At 46.0% G+C, this 24393-nt stretch overlaps 1 protein-coding gene across 1 annotated transcript in view; it reads left to right on the plus strand.

Moving 5' to 3' along the window:
* Positions 1-24393, plus strand: part of LOC118789317 (sodium-driven chloride bicarbonate exchanger-like) — a 57200-nt gene that overhangs the window by 9587 nt on the left and 23220 nt on the right. The window contains exons 3-8 of the mRNA XM_036545680.1: positions 11434-11515; positions 14219-14362; positions 15282-15420; positions 16634-16794; positions 18305-18493; positions 21566-21654. Of these exons, the coding sequence (XP_036401573.1) occupies positions 11434-11515; positions 14219-14362; positions 15282-15420; positions 16634-16794; positions 18305-18493; positions 21566-21654 (804 nt within the window). The remainder of the gene's footprint in view (positions 1-11433; positions 11516-14218; positions 14363-15281; positions 15421-16633; positions 16795-18304; positions 18494-21565; positions 21655-24393) is intronic.

Here is a 24393-nt window from a genome sequence, read left to right on the forward strand (position 1 = left end):
CTTACCAGCAATAAACAACCTGGCTCAAGCTCATGGCCAAGATTGAGAGCTCAGCTCTGTCTGCATGTGTTTCTGAACTCTGGAGAAACAAATCTTCCTTTGGCCTTTCACTGAACCATTTACAATACAAGGGCACTAATATAAAAAATGGTTTCACTTATACCTGGTGACGTGCCTGGAGTAACCTCAACGATATGGGCTTATACAGTTTGCTAACCCTCAGAGATGTTAATTATTCTATCGATGTGTGGGATGCAGAGTGATTTTAGGAGGAGTGTCTTAGGCAAAAACATTCATTTTATAAAAGGGCAAATACACTATATGTTATCAATTTGTATAGCTCTTCATTTATTGAAGCAGATCAAGTTTAGTAATGTGCTAAGTGGTACAGAAGCTGATATTCAAGATTCAAACCTGCAACCTCCTGGTTGCAAGGCCAGTTCCATTTTACCAGATCCATTTTAAACTGTTTGACCCAGGATGTTCACATCCTAATTTTTTGTGAACTGATCTGTCTGAGTCCTGGTTTGCCCACTTTACTCTGAAATGAGAAAAGTTAAATGTAGATGCATTTCACACCTATATTGCGTGGTTGGAGCATTTTGCATAAGAAACTGCAGTGAGAGACACTGTCAGAGCCTGTCACTGTTATTCTGAGGTGTGTGTAGTTAAAGATAATGGCTCACTCTTGAAGTGAGAATAAGTGAATGGTGAATTCTTTTGTCCCATCATTGTAGCCCACTCCACAGATACATCTTTTAATATTCTGGTTGAATTAGCATGTCCTTTCTAGCACTCATTAGCATGCTTTCCTGATTATTTAGGGACCTGAAAAAAATCCATTTGTTAAAATGTGTTGTATTATCCCTCCTCGATTTGCTGTGCTGTCACCTGCATCTTCCTCCTCAGTGGTGTGCGATTGGTCACCGAGCGGAAGGAGCAGGGAAAGGTGATCCGCCGCTGCAGAAACGCTGTCCGCGCTCCCCACTGCGCCAGAGTGTTATTTTACCTGTGTCTCGGTCCGTGTGAAGGCAAGGTCATGCTTGCAGGAGTCGCTGCGCCGGGCTGGGCTGCGGATGCAGGGGGGGGAGCTCCCAACATGCCCCGGGGGAGACGCGGTGCGACGCAGTCAGGCTGCCGGCGCTCTGAGCTGCGCTGAAGGGGACACGCTGAGGCTCGAGCCGAGCCCGCCTTCCGCTAGCGGCCCGCGGCGCACGTGATGTCACCGGTCTAATCTCACGTGGGATTGGCGGAGCGGAGGATGCTTGTCAAAAATATTAAGGCTGCGTGGATCAGCGGAAGCCGGTGCATTTGCGAGCCTCTTCCTGGCATGCTGAGAGGGTAGAGCCTGCTCTCCCGCCTGCCAGCCCCTTGTCCCGGCTGAGCCTCCACTCTCTCTCCCCCCCCTCGCTTTCACACCGAAAAACAGGAGGACGTTGCAGGAATTCAGCCTGTGGGAAAAACCATGCAGTCAGGGAGCTTCGACCCCCACAGCCGATTCAACTGCCAGGTACTGTTCCGCTCTCGGTCACGCGGCGTTCAGGTGTTATTTTTGCGGGTGTAAAGGTTGTTTCAACCGAGGCGCCGGGCAGATACTGTGTCCGCAGATTGTTTTTAGGATCACAGGGATGCTTGTTTGGCTTAGCTGATTTTTGAAATAAGGGCAATATTAGTTTTGGAACATCAGTGAGGAAGACACTGAGGGGACATAATGTCCTAGTTATCCAGATGTGAGCAGGAGTGACGGGTTCAGCGTGTGTGAAAGTGTTTCATGAAAAGCCTTCAGATTTGACCGGCAGATTCCTTGTTTTTGTATCTCACAGCTCCTCCACCTTCACACAAACTCACTCATTGTTGCAACCTCCTCAGATAATGAAATCAGATGCAATGCAAACAGATCCTTTGCATTTGTACAGCTTGTCTTGGCATGGCATGGGGGCATATCATTCATTCTTTATTATTATTGTAATAATAATATTTTGCTAAATATTTTGCTAAACAGATAATGTAATATAGTAGAATTAGTACAAAACCAGATAGTGCTATTATTTGTACATATTTCCTTCCTTTCCTGCTGCATCCTTTCCTTACATTACAGTAAGGATGATGCTGATCTGTGACATACAGAGCTAGCTGACAGATGGGACACAGTAGTCTCTTAGTAGGGGAGAGGTTGTCCTGGTGACAGTAGTCATTGATCTGTTTGGCAGAAAACTGAATATGGTTTTAATACATTAATACGATCTGAGTGCATGTGTGTGTGTGTGCTGGGGATGAGCTTGTGTATGTTTGCGCGCGTGTGTGTGTGTGTGTGTGTGTATGTGTGTGTGTGTGTGTGTGTGTGTGTGTGTGTGTGTGCGTGTGCGTGTGCGTGTGTGTGTGTGTGTCTGTTTGTGTATAGACTGAATGTGGTCTAGGACACAGTTTTCAGTGAAACATTTGTATGTATGTGTGTATCTGTGTACGTGTCTTTTAATATCTCATTCTGCATTGAAATGGTGCATTATATGTGTGTTTATACTGTGAGTGTGTGTGTGTGTATGTGTGTTTGTGTTTGAGAGAGAATATTCTAGGAAGCAGTGCAAAAGAAGTTTAAGAAAGCATGCAACTGAGGATAAGAAGTGCACACCTCAGCAAAATCCAAATCTAAAGGGTCCTGATGCAGTGGTTGCCATGGAGCTCCAGGATGCTGAAGTTGATTCTGCCTTTGCTTACAGGGAGCAAAAGAGAACAGCTCCTAGGTACTACCAACGATTACTTCTGCAAGCTGTTCATGGAGCAAAAATGGGCAAACCTGTCTGGGAAAATTAAATTCTCATAAGCAGTTGATTCTTACATTTACATTTACAGGTATTCATTTGCCAGGGTGTCTTATGCAGAGTGCCTGCCAAAGTGTCTGCCACCCTTGAAATATTGTGCCATTGTGGCAGTCACAAGCCACATAGTGTTTACCACTGAGCTTTACCATCACAAAAATGTATACTGGCAGCAAGCTTATACCTCGATAGCATAAACTACCATCACCTTTTACTAATGGGCTTTTCCTGCAATGTTAGTAGAGGGGGAGAGAATTTGGAGAGCCACGGTGTACTCTGAACAGGTGGGTTTTTAGTGTGTGCTGGAAAATGGACAGTGACCCCACTGTCCTGAGTTGTGTGGAGCTCGTTACGCCGCTCGGGGGCTGGAGTGGAGAATGGATTTGATTGAGAGATTCCGTCCAGGAAGGGATGACTGGGTGAACACAGACGGCAGAGCAGAGTCACCTGTAGGGTTCGGTAATGGATTTGAAGTGTAGTGGTGCCGTTCCTGTCCCTGCTCAGCAGTCTAGATCCGAAGGGTTTCATTTTATCAGGGCCAGAGCAGGTGAGCAGTGTAGAGATGAGAAGGGGTTTGGCAGTGTTTTCGTTGGTTGTGGATCAGTGGAGCTCCTCTGTTCTGAAACAGCTAGACAGGCCTGATGGAGCCTGCAGGAATACCAGAAGAAGAGAATCACAGTGGTCTAGTGGGGAACCACAGGGGCCTGCAACAAGAACTCTTCAAACTCTTAAAACTGGCCAAATGAATGCATAAAGTAAGCTTTTATGTTTGAGAAAGTACCTTTCCCTTGAGAAACATCCTTAGCTAAATTCTTTAAACATGCCTGAATGAAGTTTTTTTTTTTTAGTTTTATAGTTCTTATGGAAGGAATGTGCTATATATAATCACCTTGTTTATGACATTTCCGACAGACAGCCTTTGTCAGGTGACGCTAAGCTCATCTATGTAGCCGCTGTATAAACCGTGATTCTTTTGTGTTTACGCAGGTAGGTGCTTGGTTTTGTGTTTCCCTCCCTGGCGGATGTGACGGTCGTGTGTAGTTCCCCCTACTACTCTCCCGCTCTAAGCCACTGTTGATGAGACCAGGACCATCTGTAGGGATCAGAGCCGTGGTGATGAAGGCCGTCTCATCCAGCGCTTCATCCAATTACAATCTCCCGGGCAGCAGCCGGCGGTAATCCCGCCCCGTCCCCCCTCCACTGGCGTAAGACGATTTGGCCTGTGAGTGCGTTGACTCCGCAGAGCTCTTTACAGAGGGAAGGTTTCGCCACGTCCTCAGGGCCCAAGGACCGGGCTGCAGGTCCAGATGTTTGCTGTTTAGCTGTGATGCTTCCTCACCCCTGACCTATCAACTCTGCCATCTCTTGGTCAGCAGTTCTGTAATGCCACACTAACCCGTGGGTTCACTGGACGTGGAGAAGCTGTTTGTCCTGCAGGTCTGTGCAGTTGTACCGCATATTATTTTCTTGACTCATCAGTAATAAACAGGAGACAATAAGGTTCTTTGATGACAAATTTGGACCTCCGGGTGTGTATGATTTCAAAACAAATGTGCAAACAGAGCAAGTTCAGAAGGAAATAGCCCGTGTCATGTGCTATTTAGTGCTTTAGCTATATAGTGTCATGCTCACCTGCAGTAGGCTGAGGATGTATTACTTCCTTCACAAGTGCATATTTCCAGCAGGTATATCTACATCATCACTGTCCCCTCATCGTGCCTGACCCAGCATGCATTGCTGCTGGTGGCTACAGTGTCATTTCAGATCAGCACACGCAGGTCAGTGAGCGCTTGTGATCTGTGAGATGACAGAGAAGATAAAGGGTGAGAGACATCAAAACACAAACGAAACAAACCAAACACCATGAAACAAACCAGAACACCAAAGCAAAAAAGACTGGAGCAGATAAAGATAAAGCAAGACAACAAAATTAAATAAAACATTAAAACAAAGGAACAAATTCACAAAGTGAAGCAAAGCAAATATATATAAATATTCCAAATAAATCTGTGGAACAATATCTTGAAACTGATGTGGGAAAATATTCATAATGTTTCTGATATAGACTGCTTTAAATATAATGTATGCATACCTCTATTACTGTGGAGTTATATTTTCAACAAAATTAATTTTATTGCCATTGCTATAGTGCTATGTGTACAGTTTAAATCTACATTGGTTTTAATGACTTCATCTGACAGTGGGATAACAGTTTTGATAATGTGGTCTTAGGCCCATGTTTTTGTGTAGTCGCATCAACTGACACAATTAATGTGTACGTAACTCTCAGGGTTAGTCAATATATCACAATTTGCAAGCACACTCAGCACATGTTGGCTAAATTCAACACTGAATGCATTCCCAATACCTCCCACTTACGCAAATACTGCTGAAGCCCCCATATGGCAGGTTGGTCATCTTGATATCGCTTTAAGTGGTTTGCTGGTTCAGTGTGTAGAGTCAACGTGCCCAGTCTTGTGCAGGAAGACTCAGTGAGACCAGGCTCTTGTGTTACTCAGTCTCAATCTGTGCTGCCGTTGCTCCTTTTTGTCTCCTGCCAGATAATTAAATGTTTTTAGGGGCACTTCCTATGGAATGACATCCTCAGAATGGAATGACATCCTCAGAATATCCTTGTAATCTTGTCTACAGTAATTTTTTTTGTAAATTTAGGCGAAGGGATTGTCAGATGAGCTCTTTCCTATGACCTCCTCAAAAGAGCATAGCATTTTTTCTGCATTTCTACAGGTGTTTGTGGAAATACTTCTTATGTGAAACATAATTCACTAAGGTACATGTTCACAGTTGCACTTTGTGTTGCCATAAGACCAGTGAAATGCAATTTTAAAAGTCTTGTCTTTGTTTACAGAAGAAAACCTTTATTCTGATAAGCAGAAAGCACAGTATAGTCTATAGTATAGTACAGCCTCTGGTTATTTCTACACCATTTTAACACAGGGTAATTCACTGTTGAGGACTGGGAGTGAGTTGCCATAATGACACAGCTATCTGGGCAGGCATGCTTTCACCATGTGGGCCTCAGTGTAAACCCTAGTGTGAGTTTGTGTTCTCAGGCTGAAAAAGCTCAACCCGAATGCTTTGTATAAACCAACTGTCTCTTTAAGAGTGGAATCTGATGCTCAATAAAACATGTAAGCATAAAAGTGTCAGAGTGAATACCCCACATATCACTGTGTGATTCGGGCAGAAAAGTGAGTCCCGAAAGAGGCACATTTCTAAAGAGAAGAGCTGTTTTTATTTAGAGAGCTGTGTGTTTGGGATGGTAGGCAGCCTGTACCGTGTAACAAGAGTCGCTGTTCTTGCGAAAACTTCCAGCTAAATCCACAAACTGTGGAGTGAAACTGGGGCAGGGAGATGACACGGTAACAGAAGTCAATTTGCATGAGGAATTTAAGCGCTCTGAGAAGAGCCTCACTGTGGGATGTAGTGTGAAACAAAAAAAAAAAACTGGAGATTAGGTGTGATTTCAGAATAAGTTTTGAGAACTTGAGTTCATTCACCCAAGTGTTGTTAACTTTAGATGCCATTCTAAACTTATAGTAAGTGGTGAGGTAAAGATACTGCAGTAGTTTGTTTTGTTAGCATATTGCCGTGCATTGTGTCAGGTGCTCATTGTCATTATTGTCTCAGGCAGTTGTTGTATCTTGGTATTGTTTCAGAAATAAATGTCAGTAAATGTCAGAATAGTGTACACCACACACACACACAAACACACACACACACACACACACACACACACACACACACACACACACAAACACACATGTGCAAACACACACGTACTCACATACTCACACACAATTGCCAACACACACACGCGCAGCACATTGCACCCGGCCATGGGTTCTGATGTTCTGCTCTTTGTGGCTGTATCTGTCCCACAGTCCTTGGGCGAGACCCATCTGGAAAGCCCTGTCCCAGTCCAGCTGCACTGCTCTCTGAGCCAGTGGGCTGGCAGTGTGGGCTCTGCCCCTGTCCTCTGCAGCACACGGGAGTCCTTGGCGTCTCAGTGTGATATACGAGCGGGCCACCTCTCTCTCTCTCTCTCTCCCTGGCTGTGCTATATGCATGCGTTACCTCCGCACCAGTGCACCTCTGTTCACAGTGACATCACTCCCACGCATATGGGGACAGGGCTGAAAACGGAGCTCTTTTCCTCTCGGTCCATTTCACCTGAAGCACAGGAAGTCATTCCTTTTTTCCTCTCCTCCTTCCAGTGGCGTCATGCTTGTTTTTTTTTTTTCCACCAGAGAGACGTGCCGGAGGGGACTGGCCAGACGCGGGTGACTCTTACCGCTCTGTCCTTGTGTGTCTCTTGGGGAGGATTTGACTAATTTGACTAATGACTTCTTCATCTGCTGGAGAATACTGTGCAAAGATTACTGGCAGCTCACAGGCAAAATGCTTAAAAGCGTGATTATAATGGCAATAGCAATATGATTTTGTTGTTTTTTTTTTTTTTAGCTCTGCATTTTCACCTCTGTAGGGAGCTAAAGTGAATTAACAGTTACTCAGGTTAAAGGTTTCTCATAAAGTGGCGGAGTCGGATGAGCACTGCGTGTGTGCCAGGGAGAGTGTATACAGCACCCAGGGCAGAAGCGTTAGCACTGAGGAGAGCCATAGAGCCTAGTGCATGCTGGGTTTTCTGTGTTTGTGTTTGTGTGGTATACTGAAGTGTCACATTGTTACAGAACAGTTTGACAAGGAAAGTGTAGTGCATCACTGTTTTTCAGTGAATCAACCAGTATTACTGTACTGTATTGATCGTGTTGCTTTTTACAGCATTTATTCTGAAGCATAGTAGCCTAAAAGATACCCTCAAAGAATCTACTGTGTGTGTGGTCATGATATGCAATACAGTGACAACACGAAAAATAACCATGTATATAGCGCATATGTGTACCAGAAACCAGGCCTCGCTCCGGCATGAACATGGAGTTCAGCAGTATAGCCTTCCCATGATCCTCTGCTGTGCTGGCCTTCCGTTCTGCAGGCCTGTCCTTGAGCCGGATTGTCTTCCACAGAGGTGACTGAGTGAGGCAGTGATGCGCAGGCTCCGGCCTACATCACCGCCCCTCCCCCTCCCCCTCCCCCATCCTTACAGCCCGGTCACATGACCCAGACGCTGCCTCCAGCATCCTCCAGCATGTGAGATGATGGTGTGCAGGGATTTCAGGAAGTAAGGCTATCAGATAGAGCTGCCTGTGAATAAAAACCCCGGAGCAGCGAAACAGAGCAGCTGAACAGTCATGAATCGAGAAGATTGATTTTGTTTTCACAGGGACTGTGTCCAGGTAGTCTGGAATGAGGTACGGGTTTCATGCTGTTGCCCGTGGTTATGGAACTGGAGTGTCTGTGGGATGTCCACAGGGGGTTGCCAGGGTGAGTTCTGGGTTCTGTCTGTGGATTGACAGGGTATCCCCATGGAGCTCTACCTGCGTTTTTATTAATTTTCACGGATATGACAGCCTTCCAAACACATCAGGGGCGACACGGATGGATTTAAGTCATAACATCAACCCACATATTATAAAACAATTATAAACAACAAGCATGCAAGGCACAAGCAAGCACAGCAAACACGTAGCAAAATAATTTAATGAAACTGCACTTTCTGTATTTGTATTTTAGTAGGTTGGTTTTACTTCAGCCCACGCTGTTGATTAATGTATTAATTATGGGATGTGATAGAGATGAGGACGTGAGAATTCATACTCAAAATTATACCTCATTAGTCTAATCAGCATTCAGCATAAGGATGTATGTTATAATTAAAAACTGAATCGGTTAACATATGTCAAATGTTAACGATTACACGGTCAGTCTAAGGCGTTAATAAAAGTTTAGTTCGTCTCTAATGATAACTCTCAGCAGTCATAGCCTCTGTGAATACAGTTATCAGCTTCAGTTATCTTGCTATGTATATTAACAGTATTTTTCTGTGCTTACTCTGATGTGAAATTGAATTCATACCCAAATTAAGCTTACAAAAGTCATATAAGAAAACCTTGCATCTCATTATGATATGTTATTATGTCTCTCATATTAGAAGGAGAAACAAAGGCTGAAAACAGCCAATCACGATACAGCCCTATCTGTCTGTAATGGTATCAGTCCTGGCAACAGTTTCACACTGATCACCTGTGTCTCTGACACTAATTTCAAAAGCAAATAAAAAAATGAACTTGTTGCCTGGTTCTAAAAACTGACCACTCTGATAAATCACTGGAGAATTGCCCTGCAGGGATGTTTTCAGAGGTGGAAAACTCCACTCCTCAAACACAGAAGTACCTGCATGTATTTGTTCCACCTATGCACTGAACCAGCTGATTTCACTGTTTATTCCCCCTTCTGGATGAAGAGATGTTCCCATCTGAGTGAGTGGAACAGGTACTGGGAGTACTTTACACCTGGACTTTTACACCTCTGCAAACTGTGAGGCCATCTTTAGTATATATATAACAAATTGTAGTGGATATTTAGACTTATAGTAATAACTAATATTACAAAGGCTAAGGGTAAGGCTTTAATCCTTAAAGATTGACTGGTGAATGGGTTTGTTATTGACAGCCCTAGGTGAGCACACTATAATTGCCAGACAGAGGTGTAAGGTCGCTGGCTGGGGGTCCCCATTCACATCAGTGCAAAAGCATCACGCAGAAAGATTACTCTGAGGGAGCACTCTCTGTGGTACATTTCAGTGAGCGTCTTGACATCCTCTCAGCCCCACCCCCCACCTCCTGCAGAATATCAACATCTGCTTCCTCTCCCATCATGCCCCACTCCAGTGTCACATGGCTGAACACATGTATCTCCTGCCACAGACAGTAGGACATTGCACTAATCTTCCCAAAGTCCTCCCCTCTAATCAGAGACTGGGATCCACTCCTAACTGCAGATAGATTTCCCCAGTTTCTGTCTTCGTCTGTAGCGAAACAGCAGCTGTCAGTGTGTCAGCTCGGGATGTAGCCTTGCAGAGGGGGCTAGAGGTGATTGGGTTTCAGTCAAGCTGTTACCTGCTGCTTTTTTTCTGTCACTGTGGTGACTGATCAGTGTTTCAGCTGAAACGATCCACTCTCTGGAACTCTGCCAGCAACAAAACCGAAATGCCACCGGGGGTGGGCTGGAGCAGGTCTGGACCCTGTCACAGTCCTGCTCCGGCTGTTCGGTGTCACAGGGTTAGGAGAGAGGCTGCCACCTCGCGAGGCGTGGGTAATTCAGACGGTGTGGCGCTGTAAGGGTTCCCCACAGGAGAGCCATTAGTCAGGCCATTAGCTTCCAATTTACCGTCAGACAGGTGAATTATCACGGTGCACTCTTCCTACAACGCGCTCTCTAAGTGACGCTATTAGTGTTTAGGCTAAATCCTCTGGCGTGCTGAACAGAACAGTCCGTGACACTTGACTTGCACGCATTTGATTTCAGTCACAGGTTGTGTTAACATGCTCAGACAGAATAAATGATAGTTGATTGAAATTTAGGGTATTGATTTGCATTGTTTTAACACAATTCCTGTCAGGTAATCTTTTGCAAAATCCATCAGTGATACAAAATGGTGCATTTTCTGTGCTTGGATTTGTTAAGTTTGGATTGGCAGATCCATTCCTTGCCATCTCCCGGTGTCTGGTGTCAGGCCCGACAGGTGTGTCAGGCACTGACAGAAAGATTAAACACAGAAGTTCTTACAGCGCTGTCATTAAAATGCCTGTCAGACAGATTGACCGTGATTTCCAGAGAGATACTCAGGTTTGCTGCATTTTGACGAGCAACTCATCATCATCTCCTGGCAACAAGCTGTAATGAGTCTCTGCGCTGTAATGGGGTCCTTTCTGCTTTATTGTGTTTCCGCGGGATTAATGAAAACTGCATAATGGGTTGGCTGGGAAGGGCTCAGAGTCATGATTACTGCTCTCTGCTGTCCCTGAAGCAGGCAGGAGACACTTCTGCAACATGGACGCATTTAATATGCGGGATTTTCCCCATTCTGAATTGTGGTTTTTGTTTCATTAATATGTGCTCAGTATAAGCCAGCTGTCTCTCCCCAGTTAAATATAGCCGAAAACAATTTTTTTTCGTTCTGCGCTAAACCATGAGGCATTATCCAGGCCTCGATGTAAGCTGTGGAATCATTGTTAAAACTAGGACTGAAATAATGTCGTCTGCGCTAGGGGAAGGAGCTCTTAACTTCCCGTCGACCGCGTTGGTTGCCATGGAAACTGCCTTTGGAGGTTAGCCTCGGTGAGCGCGTACAGCGTGTGCTATTCCTGGGCCCTCTTTCAGCCTGCAGAAAGAGCACGCAAAGGTCAGGCGGCAGGAGCGAGAGTCTCGGCCGTCCTCTGAGACGCGGCCTGAGGGGATGTGAGGGTGCGGGCTGAGGCTACTGTCAGAGGCTGCTCCTCGGCCCTGCATATTCGGACCTTAATCAGACTCGGTAGCGCTGATAGTTTGGGGTTGATCAATGTCACTTTGAGAGAAGCAGGGGACGTTTGGAGTCAGTAGAACAGCTGGTGCTTCCTCTGTATCACGAAATGCACCCCCCCTTCCCTGGGGCATGAAGTGAAGTGATGTGATTTCTGTTTTCTTTGTTTTTTCGCAGAGGAACGATGAGGAGGCCGTGGTGGACCGGGGTGGGACACGGTCCATGCTGAAGACCAACTTTGAGAAGGAGGAGCTGGAAGGTGAGCACCAGGCTGGGCCCTGGGGAGGGGGGGGTGGTGGTTTGGGGCACGGCTGTGTGAGTCCACCCGTCTGCGAGCTTTGGGGGGGGAGGGGTGGTGCTCAGGATGTATGCCGACACACCATTCCTCTCTCTTAAGGATGCAGCCGAGGGGCGAGGAGAGAGGGACTCTCTCACAGCGGTGACGTCAGCCGTGCGTGAAGGCCTGCAGAAACGTTCTATTTTAGACTCACACAGCCACACTCACGACCCAGCAAAACTCTGTTTACAGACAGTCACATCAGTGGAACATTTCTCATTACGAAGATTTCAGAAACATTTCTGAGTATTCTACATACTTGCCTGTGAGTTAGATATGGAAAGCAGTTTTTAATTGTAGTGAAATGTGCATATTTGTGTTAAGTGTCTCCCAGTGTGAAATAATGTCACAAGGAAAAACACTACATTGGGAGTTACATATCAGGAGGTGCAGGAGCTCATTTCATGTTTGCGATGATATCAGTATAATAAATGATTCAAGTATAAAAAGGGCAATAATCCGCAGGAGCAGGGACTCTGGACGGCACTTAGTCGGTGATGTTTGAAGCAATTTCAAACAAGCTTGCAAAATGACCACCGTCAGCTGTGCTGTATGGCAACACTGGTAATTTACTGTGGTGTCCAGACAGCAATTGTGGTTTGGATACAGCGAACTGAGGTGAGAGGTAAAGTTTCCCTGCTTCCGGCGGGGCAGTGTCGGTGGCGGCTCGTCCTCTGTGACCGGCTCTGCTCATTGGCTGCCGTGGTGCTGGGTGACTCAGCAGTGCATGTGGTGATGCTGCTGCCTGATCACATGACACCACCGTGTAATGTCACTCGGGGGCGTCCCCTGGGGAGCGAGGGCTTGTTCCGAGAGCCCCCTCCTCTCAGTGCCACTGCGGCCTGACTGGGTCAGGGCAGCTTCGCCAGCGTCTAGTCTGAACTCATGAGCCATTTGTTTATGTGAAGCTTCTTAATGTGTTTGGTAGGGCCTCACAGTTAGCAGTGCTGGCATTGAGGGCAAATGATTCTGGTGTGGAGGACAGAGGATTTAGTAAATAACACAGAGGCTTGGTATGGAAGACAGAGACTTTGGTGCAGAGGACAGGAGCTATTGTATGGAAGACAGAGGCTGTCATATGGAGGAGGGAGGCATTGGTGTGGAGGATAGATTCTTCATAAGGGGGACCGGGGCTTTCTATCATTCGGCTTTAGTTTGCAGGATACAGGCTAGGTTAGCTCTCTCCCTGATTGTTGCTGGTGGTACACTAACACTAACACAGAGGGAACTAACAGTGTGCATGGTTCCCCCTCTCGTCCCTGGGATCTCAGGGGGAGAGTGCCATTAGTGATGGCAGATTAGAGTGACACTGTCACTGCTGGATATAGGACACGTCCCTTACCCTGCGTGACATCCATCAGCTTCCCCTCTGGAACACAGACCACAGTCGTCCCTCTCACTGTGGGGCCCACCTCTTACAGCGTCTCTGTAGAGTCTTCATACAGCCATATGTAGATATATAATTTCATAAGTGTATAAATATATAATTTTCTCTCTGTATGCAGACAATATTCACACATCCCACAGTGCCATTCTGTGTTATTACAGCTATCTGGAGATGCAGTCAAATCCATCTGCTTAATTTGTGGCTATAAACTGCATAATTAATTGTTGCTTATTGGTCATTTTAATTTGTGGAATGCTGTTGTTTAGAACACTGCGGAATGGCTTTGTCAGTTAACGCGGCATTAAAGGAAAATAAAAGAACATGTTTTTGGCTGTATTATCAGGGCTCAAAAGTAGAAAATAGGTGAGCTGTAACACAGTCTAACTTCACACCATGTAAAGACATAACTTCCACAGCAGTGCCTGTTAGATGCTGTCTGATTGATCAAGCTCTCTTGAACATTTTGCTGTGGCACATTTGAACAGCTCAACCACAGCCCAGATACATGGCCTGTCAGATCTGTTCAATGCTTTTAGGTGATTGGCCCAATTTTATCCTGCTGCTGGTAAGAGACACCAGATGCACTGGTGGATTGCAATAGGAAACACAGACTGTGTGTGCCTACTACAGCAAATGTTTCCACTGAATCTGTTCCTAATTTTCTGCTTCGATCCAGATAGGGCCAACTAATGAAAATGGCACGGTGTCAGCTTAAGCGTTCAACAAATGTTTTTCCCTCTAACGCTGCCGAGCAGCTCCAGTTGCATCCGCTCTCAGCGAAACGCGGCTGCTCTGACCTCAACGCTCCTCAAATCTGGATTATACCGAGAGCTGTTTGTTTACGGTTTCATTGTAGCATTCCTGTTTGTAAAAGAGTTTAAGTTCTTTATTTTCCTGATTGAGTGAACCGGCTCAAACAGTAATGTGTGAAGTAAGGGATTGGATCATGCCAGGGGTGTAATCTTTTGGTGTGCCTAATGAGTGACACGTTGGCTTTAGCACACTTCTCCTGGGGTGGTAGTGTATCAGGACTTGTAACCGAAAGGTTGCTGGTTTGGTTCACCGCTGGGACACTGCTACTGTACCCTTGGGCCAGGTACTTAACCCAGAATTGCCTCAGTAAATATCCAGCTGTAGGAATCGATGACATTGTAACCAGTGTAAGTCGCTCTGGATAACAGCGTCTGCCAATAATGTAATGTAATGTAATGTAACGTAATGTAATGGCTGATCCCCAGGTCACCGGACTCTCTACATTGGTGTGCACGTCCCTCTCGGGAGGAAGCCGCACCGGAGGCACCGGCATCACGGCCACCGGCACCGGAAGAGGGACAGGGAGCGGGACGCGGGCGTGGACGACGGCAGAGAATCGCCCAGCTACAGTAAGGACCGCTTGGCGGGGGGGGGGGGGGGGGGGTTCACGCGCCCTGTGAGAGAGCATGCGGGTCGCCCTGAAAAAGAAGGGTGTTATTGGTCCCTAATTTTCATCAGGCTGGGACTCACACCTCCCCACAGGTCCTCCCCGCAGATAGCTGAAGGGCTGGTGGCGGTTCCTGCTTACCCTGTCCCTCAGACCACGTGCAGCGTCTCAGCAGAAAACAGGGCAGATGCAGTGTGTCTGCTGATGGCACGCTTATGTGAAAATGCGATGGTGCCATCGTGGGCTCAGATGGATCCAAATGGCTTTAATAAGCCCTGATGGTCGTTCTGTGTGAACATAAGTGCTTGGTTGGATGTTCCAAGTATTTACATAACAGCCCTCAAAGGCCCGCTGGCTTACTGTGTCCATGGCATGTACAGCTACATTCTGTATTAGGGTTCATTTCCAGATGGAGCCAGGAATTTAGGTTCAAGTTAAAGTAACTGTCAAGCTACAGCTACACATTTACACACTGTAACTTTGAATTGAGGTAAACTAGCCACCACTAGGTGGTCCTTAACAAAACAGGAATCAGTGGGACATAGTGTGACATCACTGGTTTTGGAAGTGGGTCTGTGAGCACGCTTGAGAGTCTGTTAGCATGAGAGTCTGAGAGTGTGTGTGAGAGTCTGAGAGCACGTCTGAGACTCTGTGAGTGTGTCTGAAAGTCTGTGAGCGTGTCTGAGACTCTGTGAGTGTGTCTGAACGTCTGTGAGCGTGTCTGAGACTCTGTGAGTGTGTCTGAGACTCTGTGAGCATGTCTGAGAGTCTGTGAACATGTATGAGAGTGTGTGAGACTGTGTCTGAGAGCTCAGGGAGCCCTCGGGAGGTGTCTGTGGGAATGATGGGGTGACACTTGGTTCCGTGTCCCCACCCTACAGACACCCCATCACAGAGGGTCCAGTTCCTGCTGGGTACAGAGGACGATGACGAGGAGCACATCCCCCACGACCTGTTCACCGAGCTGGACGAGATCTGCCTGCGTGAGGGCGAGGATGCCGAGTGGAGGGAGACCGCCAGGTAAAGCCCCACCCAGCGCTCACCTGGCCTCACCTGGCTTCACCTGGCCTCACCTGGCCAATCCCCATCACGTGACCCGTCCCCAGCAATCTGCCCTCCCCCGCGACCCGCCCCTGGCCTCACCTGGCCGATCCGCTCAGTGACAAGAGTGTGCTCGCTGCTCCAGCTCCAAGAGCTGAGACACAGAGACGGTAACTACAGGGGTGTCCATTCGGTCTCACCTCACAGAGTTCACCATTTTCTGATGTTATCTGATTGCAGTGGTGTTGTCTGTAGCAGTAGCCCAGGCAGATGGATTTGAAACCCTTTGGGGGGTCATAGTACAACTGTATGTTGTTTGAACCATGATACTGTGTGCTTGGCAAACCTTTTTTGGCTTTATATAAGAAAATTTAATTTAATTTGAGTAATTACTGTTTTTCATAATAGAAATTCATGTGCTGTACAGTGCATAACTGAAAGAAATATATGTAGATGGAAAAGAGCCATAACACCATAATAATAATATGAATACTATTAATACTAAGGGCTAAAGGCTGGTGATGTCTGTGTCATGACTACTGTTTCTCCAACACAGCTGCTGTGATTGTTGCCCGACAGAGTTAACATTATGTAAAGTGATAGTTGTGTAACTGATCGAGTGTAGGCTAAATAAAGCTGCATTACAGGCTGCATTAGCTATGCTTTGAAACTCAAATCTAAAGAGGGATTCGAATGGTAGGGATTTAGTTTAAACAAACATAGGTTAGCAGAAATGGCAGTAACTTCCAGGTAGCACTTCCACTACACTTCTGATAAGTAATTTGTCTTAAATTTCCATTTAGTCACCTAGCAGACTGTCCAGAGAGCAGATGGGCAGTAGTGTAGATACAGGAAACATCCAGAGCACAATGGAATCTGTCACTGTGCAATGTCTTCATCGTGTCTGCTGTTAGAAACACAGCTGAAAATAGTGCATAATTCCGGCTTCTTGTGTCTGGGCGTTGAAGTTGTCAGATGTAGCAGAGTAATGTGTTCCTTTGGAGTATTTAGTCATTCTAGCATTGTAGAGTCTTCTTCAGCCTGTGGGTGTCGCTGTGTGTTGATGTCATAGTGACCCGTGTTGCGACGTGCAAAGGTGGGTGTGTGAGTGATGTCACAGTGACCCTCATTATGAGGCTTGCAGGTGGCTGTGTGAGTGATGTCACAGTGACCCTCTTTGTGATGCTCGCAGGTGGCTGAAGTTTGAGGAGGACGTGGAGGACGGGGGCGAGCGCTGGAGCAAGCCCTACGTGGCCACGCTGTCCCTGCACAGCCTGTTCGAGCTGCGCAGCTGTATCCTTAACGGCACTGTGCTGCTGGACATGAGGGCCAACTCGCTGGAGGAGATCGCAGGTAAGGCCTGGCCACACGCCCACGCACCTGCTTTCACCTGCTCGCCCACACACCCGCCAGCCCATGCAGGTCTCCAAGGAGAACGCCCAGATGTCTGCCCACACACTCACAGATCCACCCAGGGCGGGGGGAAAGCCAGGCCTCCTGGGGGAACGCCCACAGAGCAGCCCACCTATAGAAAACCCCTCGCACCCAGAGTACGGGTTCAGGGTGAACACCCAGGGAAAGAGGAGCCTTCCCGAGACCACAGGCCCTCTGGTACCCCAATCACACAGAGAGGACCAGAACAGCAGCCCAGAGAAGAAACACCCCCCAAAAATGACAGAGACTTCTGAAATTAAAGCACATGAAAACCAGATTGCACAAGAAGACAATTTATTGGAGACCCTGGAAAGATCATCTGCAACTCAGATTAAAAAATGAAGGGTTTGAGGAGTTCCTTGTACTACGCTGAAATGAAATTCCTGATAGTCTGTCCATTACACAGATGAATTAAATAATCAGAGCATTTCTGTCACTAAGCTGATCTTCTTTATCCTTATCCTTCCATGTATCTGTGGAGTGACTGGTATATACATTCAAGAACTGAAATCCAGATGAATTTCTATAGGAAAAGGTTATTTTAATGGATATTGGTGATTTTTTTTCTAATACACAAAACACTTATTAGAAATTGCATTTATTTACTGTCTACTCTGCCATACATTCAGACGGCTTACTGGTATTTAAAAAGGCATCTCTAGCGGAGGAACGCCATTGGTTGGCGTGGCTCATTAACCTTGCAGCGTTCCCAGAATGATCCTGATGTTAAATTATGTATTAGATTAAAGCTTCTGCTAAATAACTGTTTCAGCATTAATGAAATGGCATTGTGAAGGGATGATGGTCACTCCAGCCTGCTATAGTGCACCATGTACATCTCCCCAGAGGTACAATGGATTACTGCCCTTGGTTTTACCTGTAACTCAGATCACCAGACACATACAGTAAATGGTTCTTGACTTGTCCCGCTTTGAGTCTCAGTCTTTTGCACCCATAATGCTTTTGTGTTTGTGCATATTCTTTAGTTGTTCGGGCCATTCATACAGAGATAGAAGAGGCGTAGCTTTCTGTCGCTGTGCTCTTAGATTGCGCTGTGCCTCCTACACAGACTGTTTATTCATGTCAGAATGTGGCAATTCAAAAAACCCCACTCCCACTCGCTCTTTGTCTCTCATTTTACGTCTGTCTCTGTCTGTCTCTCGCTCTCACTCTCTGTCTCTGTCTCTCTTTCTCAGTCTTATTGCTCTTTCTGTCTCTCTCTCTTTCTCTTTTCTTTCTCTCAAATTCAAATAAGCTTTATTGTCATGACCACACAGATGTACAGTATTGCCAATGCAATTTTTACATAAATATGCAAACAAAATGACAATTAACACACAAACACACACACACACATACACACACACACACACGCACACACACACACTTACATATGTAAATTTATATCTCCCTCTCTCTCGTGGCTCAGACATGATCCTGGACCAGCACGAGTCGTCGGGTCAGCTGGGTGAGGAGGTGAGGAAAAAGGTCCGGGACGCCCTCCTGAAGCAGCACCACCACCAGAACCAGAAGAAGCTGGCCAACCGGATCCCCATCGTCCGCTCCTTCGCCGACATTGGCAAGAAGCAGTCCGAGCCCCACTCCATGGACAAAAACGGTAAGCCACGGTGGAGCACATCAGGGGAGTAATTCTCAGCAGAGCCTTTTGTCAGGGGCACCTTAGGGGCCTAGCTTAAGTTTGACACCCTATCTGCTAATGCAATTGGGCAGTTATTGACACCTGTACTTCAAAAGGGACCAGTAGTGTTTGCCCATCTGGAATTCAAATTATAGATCTCCTGGTCACAAGCCAAGCTGTTAACATCTATTCCACACTGCTGTTTACTGAACTAACTGATGCTAACTGAACCACAAAGGTAGAAAGCTACTGAAGCTGGGAGGTGGTTGCTAGAAGGAGCTCATTTTTCTCTCCAGCTGGGAGTGATCCTTGGCTTTCCAGCATCTTTTGAATGTTTTTGGTTAGCCAGGCCAGTTAGACATGACAGCGTGTCATTGCTTTGTACCCAGTAGATTGTCTCTGAAGTACCTGAATGAAGTCTCATCTGTGATTTTTTAACATGACATTATAGTTAAATTAGTTACCTTTTCGCACAGTGAGGGTTATGATGATAGTTTTCTGTGTGTGGGTGGGGTGGGGGTGGGGGGAAGGAACACTTCTCCTCACGCAGCTCTCGGCTGTTTACTGTTCTCAGTGTCATGGAGCTCTGCATTGTCTGACTTGTGTACATGTCTGATGCTCTTTTCAGTGTGGCGGTCTCTGTCTCTGTCCTCTTCTCTCCTTTTGTGTGTGTGTGTGTGTGTGTGTGTGTGTATGGTATGTGTGTGTGTGTGTGCATATGTGTGCGTATGGTGTGTGTGTGTGTGTGTGTGTGTGTGTGTGTGTGTGTGTGTGTGTGTGTGTGCGCACGTGTGCATGTCTGTGTGTGTGTGTGTGTGTGCGTATGGTATGTGTTTGTGTGTGTGTATGGTATATATGTGTATGCGTGTATGTATGTGTGTATGGTATATATGTGTATGCGTGTATGTGTGTGTGTGTGTATGGTATATATGTGTATGCGTTTATGTGTGTGTGTGTGTGTGTGTGTGTGTGTGTGTGTATGGTATATATGTGTGTGCGTGTGTGTGTGTGTGTGTGTGTGTGTATGATATATATGTGTGTGCGTCTATGTGTGTGTGTGTATGGTATATATGTGTGTGCGTTTATGTGTGTGTGTGTGTGTGTGTATGGTACATATGTGTGTGCGTTTATGTGTGTGTCTCTGGCAGGAGGCCCATCTCTCTGTCCCTCCTTCATGTCCTCCCCGTGGGGCTGGTTTATGGCCGCGGGGTCGGAGGGTGACAGGCAGGTGCCGTCCTGCACGAGGTGGCCACTCTGCTGCCCTCACAGTGTCTCCATCTCCTCTCCACTCCCGACCTCATCCTCCTCCGCCCACCTCCCCCCCTCCAAACTGCCCCACAGACCCCCGACTGACCCTCTGAGCCCCCACCACGCCGTGGATATCTCCGATATCCAGCCCCTGGACAAGCAAGAGGACTCCGACGCAGGCAACTCAAACAGGCCTTTCTCTCCTCTCCCTTCCTAAAACATAACTTGTGAAGGTGCCGCTCTCTCAGCTCTGCCCGTCTGTCTGCTGTCAGTGTTGTGTGAGGAGAGTGCTGATTGGCTCGAGCGAGGCGTGTATCTGACCTCAGCAGACATCACAGGGTGGGGAGACAGCTCGAGGCGCACCATTGGAAGAACTTATTATTTCAGTACATTTTCAGAGCAAATGGATTCAAATCAATCTGTCTCACGACACAGCTTGTTTCTGTCATATCAATATGAATATCCTCCAGGGAAACTAAGGTGAATGTTCCAGGAGAATTTTCATATATATTATCATTATGGAATTGCTTATTAGATGCCTTTATCTAGAATGACCTAGATTACCATCATTTTTACATTGCAATTATGATGAAAGTACCTTGATCAAGGACAGTAACATCCAACCCGAGTTTCAACCCTGCAACCCCCAGGTTGTCAGTCCAGGTCCTTAACCACCATGAAGGTAAAGGGGTGTTTTTTCCACAGTTGTTTAATGAAGTATATTTCGCAAAATATTCTATGTTCCTAGATCGCTTCACCAGGCTCGAAGAATGCCATAATTGGTGTAATTGATATCGTGCAACCGTCTCATTTATGTAATTAGTGCTGGGCATGATTTCCAGGAGCTGCTCATTGTGTGAAAAGCTCAAACACCTTTTACAGGAATTATGTTTAGGAAGCAAGTTTGCCAGCACTGTAATTCGCCTGCCAATTTTAATACATGAAAAACCCAATGAACCCTTTTAGTAAAACATTATTGTAATTAAAATGCGTTGTAATTAAATTAATTTGTGTCATTCGTATCATGGTCACATTAATACTTGTGATGTGCTTATTCAAAAACCATGTTTAAAAAGCAGCGAAATGTATAGTGTGCAAAGAATCAGAAACAATCAGCAATGTGCATTTCTGTCATATTGTCTTATGTGTTGTCTGGATGCTTTATCTAAAGGGGTTGTATTATGGGCGTTTCTTCATGGGCGAAAGCTGATGGTTCATATTGCTTTAGACTAGAGCTCCTGTCACTGATTCCAAGTGCACACGAACTCAGCTTTGATGGCATGCTCTTTTATTTAGCTACTGTTCCTCCTTGGCCGTGCTCAGATCAGTGAATTTGCAGTAGCGATAGCCTTGCGGGTTGTTACTTATGATTTTTTGATGCGTTCTGGTTGCTCTGCCAGCTGCAGGTAAATTTGGTGTTTGTGCTGGTGTGAGTAAGCGAGCTGCAGTGCTGGAGTGGTAATGGGCGCATGTCTGACCACCTGCAGCCCTCACTGAGACCCCTCCCGGCTTCCATCCATCTCACCATCACCCGCTCCATCCTCTCCTCCGCCTCGTCATCTCCACTGTATGAAGTGACGTTGCCAATCTTACACACGCCACGCTTTGAGCCTGTCCCTCGCTGGGTAAATGCTTGCTTTTACCCAGGCTGGGTACGTCATCGCTGAACACAGCATGCCCTCTGGGGTCCTTCTCGCTGTGGAAAGCCGTGATTTGTTAAAATTGGCAACCCGTCTGAAGCGTAGGAGCTTGCGAGCCAGCGTTTGTGAGTAACGGCCGCTGTTTTTGTTTTTCTGGACGCAGGCCAGATGATCCCGCCCCAGTCCCAGCCCTGCGGCACCGAGGGGAGGGGGGACGTGAGCAGGGAGAACAGCACCGTGGACTTCAGCAAGGTAAGACACAAAAAGTGCTGCGTGGCCACCGTGACACGCCAAAACCGCAGCGCTTTGTGTCCGGGAGACGCCTGGGAGCATCATTGGACCACTGGATGTGCATGCGTTACAGTGCCCTTTAAAACTTACCCATAAGCCCACAGAACCAGACCTATGCTAAACAGGACCAGTTATTCTGCAGAATTTACCCCCCTCTGACCTGGTGAATGCGATGTGAGCTCTGTTTATGGGTGCAGAATTAGAAAAAGAAGCATATTAAGGGCTCGTTAGGAATGGCATTTCCTCTTAAAGAACGAAGCATTCCAGTCACTAGATTTAAGTCCTATGGATTTAACAGTATTGAGTTGTAGTAAATCAGGCCTTAAATGACCTGACAGCAAGCTGAACTCATGTGATGTGGTGGCAGTTCAGCTTAACATTAAATCTACATACCACTGATTGTGGCACTGTAGGTTGTTTATAATATCTGGTGTTAAGTGAAGGGTTATCACTCACAGTAACTGAGTGGTGGTTGCTGATGTGCTGTCCTTTCCTGTTATCAGTCTGGAAAGGGAGCTGTGCACACTTCCCATACCTGTCATCTCAACACACCCTTTACTATAACACTGAAATTGCTGTATTAGAGATCCTTATTCCATCAGCCATTTAGCCATGAATTTTGCTGTAATAGGTACATGCATGCAGGAATGAAATCATCATTGCCTATGGTTTTTTTCCCTTCCTTGGATGCTAGTTGGAAGCCGTGACTGTGAAAGTTCTATTTTTACCTCTGGATTCAAAGGAAGTTGCCAGTGCCAAGTGCCATTCAAACAAACACAAGTGCCTGGATCAAATCAGCATTGGTCATTTGCTTTGACTCACAAAAAATTTGTGTTACTTCTTTCTTCCAAAACAGAGTTCAGCGAGTTAAACAGTAATCAAAATGAATGAATAAAAACTTTTGTGTTCAAACTCTAATTAGATAACACCTGGCTTAATGTTTTTTGAATAGCACTTTTGAATAGGCTTGGAGACTTTGGTTGAATAGTTTTGAGTACTAAAACATGGCCATACAGCAGAAGGCTTTTTTATGTAAGATTTTAAGCTCTGCTGTTGGAGGCCTGGATGGGAAGGACATCTCATTAGAGTAATCAAAATACTTTCTTTGCAATTCATGTAGGCTGGGAACAGCTTCTCACAAATAAGTGTTCAGACATTTATTCTGATATATTCCTTTTTTGATGTTGCCACCTGCCACCATTGTGAATTCACTCAGAGTATTTAATGAGAAGAATTTGTGTGTGTGTGAAATAAATATTTTTAATGGATAACTTGATTGATTAAATGGACAGCTGACAAAAGCAAAAAAAGTGTAACACACAGCCCTCTGCTAGATCTAAAAATAATCTCGATTCTGTAACAGAAAGCTTTCATCTGTAATTGTACCACTTTCTTGAAGCTGGACTGGGGAGGACCTTCCGGTTAGATTGTATTTGAACTAATCCCTTTTATCTTTCTCTATAAAAGCACTTTACAAATGCATTTATGCCCTCTGAAATCCTCGTTTCAAAGGAATACAGATTGTTTTATAAGGCTTTATGCATCATGCCTGGTTACAGATTAGTGCTCTGGTGTTGGTACAGTATGTACGGTATTAGTAGGAGTATTATATATACTATAGCAGTTATTGGTCTGCAACAGGAAATGTGGACAGTGGAATTCTGTCAGATATTTCCTGTGCAAAATATTAACTGCTAACTCCTTATACAGCTTATGCAGTACATATAAGAAACTTCACAAAGGTAGCAGTCATAGAATACTGAACAGGGGTTTGTCTTTAAACATTGTACTTTTGCTTAAAACACTTTCAGAAAGTTTGTACCATAAATTTCTAGAAATAAACTGTTTTTGTTTTCAATTTTAATAGCTAAACTCTGCTCCCAGGCAACTAGAAATGAAATGAAAGTAGTGATCCCTTAGCCCTACACTTCAGATAGGATCAAGTAAATAGCATTAACGAGAGTGGTCTCCTGTTATTATGGGCACAAAGACTGCGGTACTGAAATAAGCTAGCGGCGTGTCATAGGAGGTGAGCACTGAGTGTCCTTGTCTGGCCCACACATTTCAGCCAAACAAAAGCCTCATGCCAGAATAAAAACAGGGAACAAGTGGAAGCCTGTTTGGAAGGTGTCTGGACACAGAGTGCAATGTATATGTGCTGGGTGTAGGCCGGTTGTGGTCAGCTCGTAAAGTGTGGATTCAGTTGTTGTGTGGGGGATGTGGATGGATAACAGTCAGTGGATAATGTGTAGATTATATTAGTGGGTGTAGGGTATGGTTAGGTTGTGGTCAATGTATAAGGTGTGCAAACAGTCGCTGTGTGTGGGGTGCTGGTAAGGGTGCCACTGGCATGTGGTGTGTGGAATTATTCAGTCAGTGTGTGGTAGGATGTGGTCAGGTTGCGGTCACCGTGTAACAGGTAGATTCATTCGGCGCGTGCGGGGTGCGGTTGTGTTGCGGTCAGTCCGTTACGCCGGGATTGGCTCAGTCTGTGAGTCCTGCTGCTGCCCCTTTAAACTCCAGCGGTCGGGTTTGATGCAGTGCAGAGAGCAGCAGCATACAGATTGGATCGGATGGCAGAGGCCTGGATGTTTATGCCCCAGGGGACGGCATGTATTAGAGGGATAACCTGAACTGGCCACGCATTATATAACTGCCACAGCCAGCTTATGGATATGATCAGGAGTTAAGTAATATTTC

Source organism: Megalops cyprinoides, chromosome 14 (assembly GCF_013368585.1).
Source record: "Megalops cyprinoides isolate fMegCyp1 chromosome 14, fMegCyp1.pri, whole genome shotgun sequence".
NCBI classification, from domain to species: domain Eukaryota; kingdom Metazoa; phylum Chordata; class Actinopteri; order Elopiformes; family Megalopidae; genus Megalops; species Megalops cyprinoides.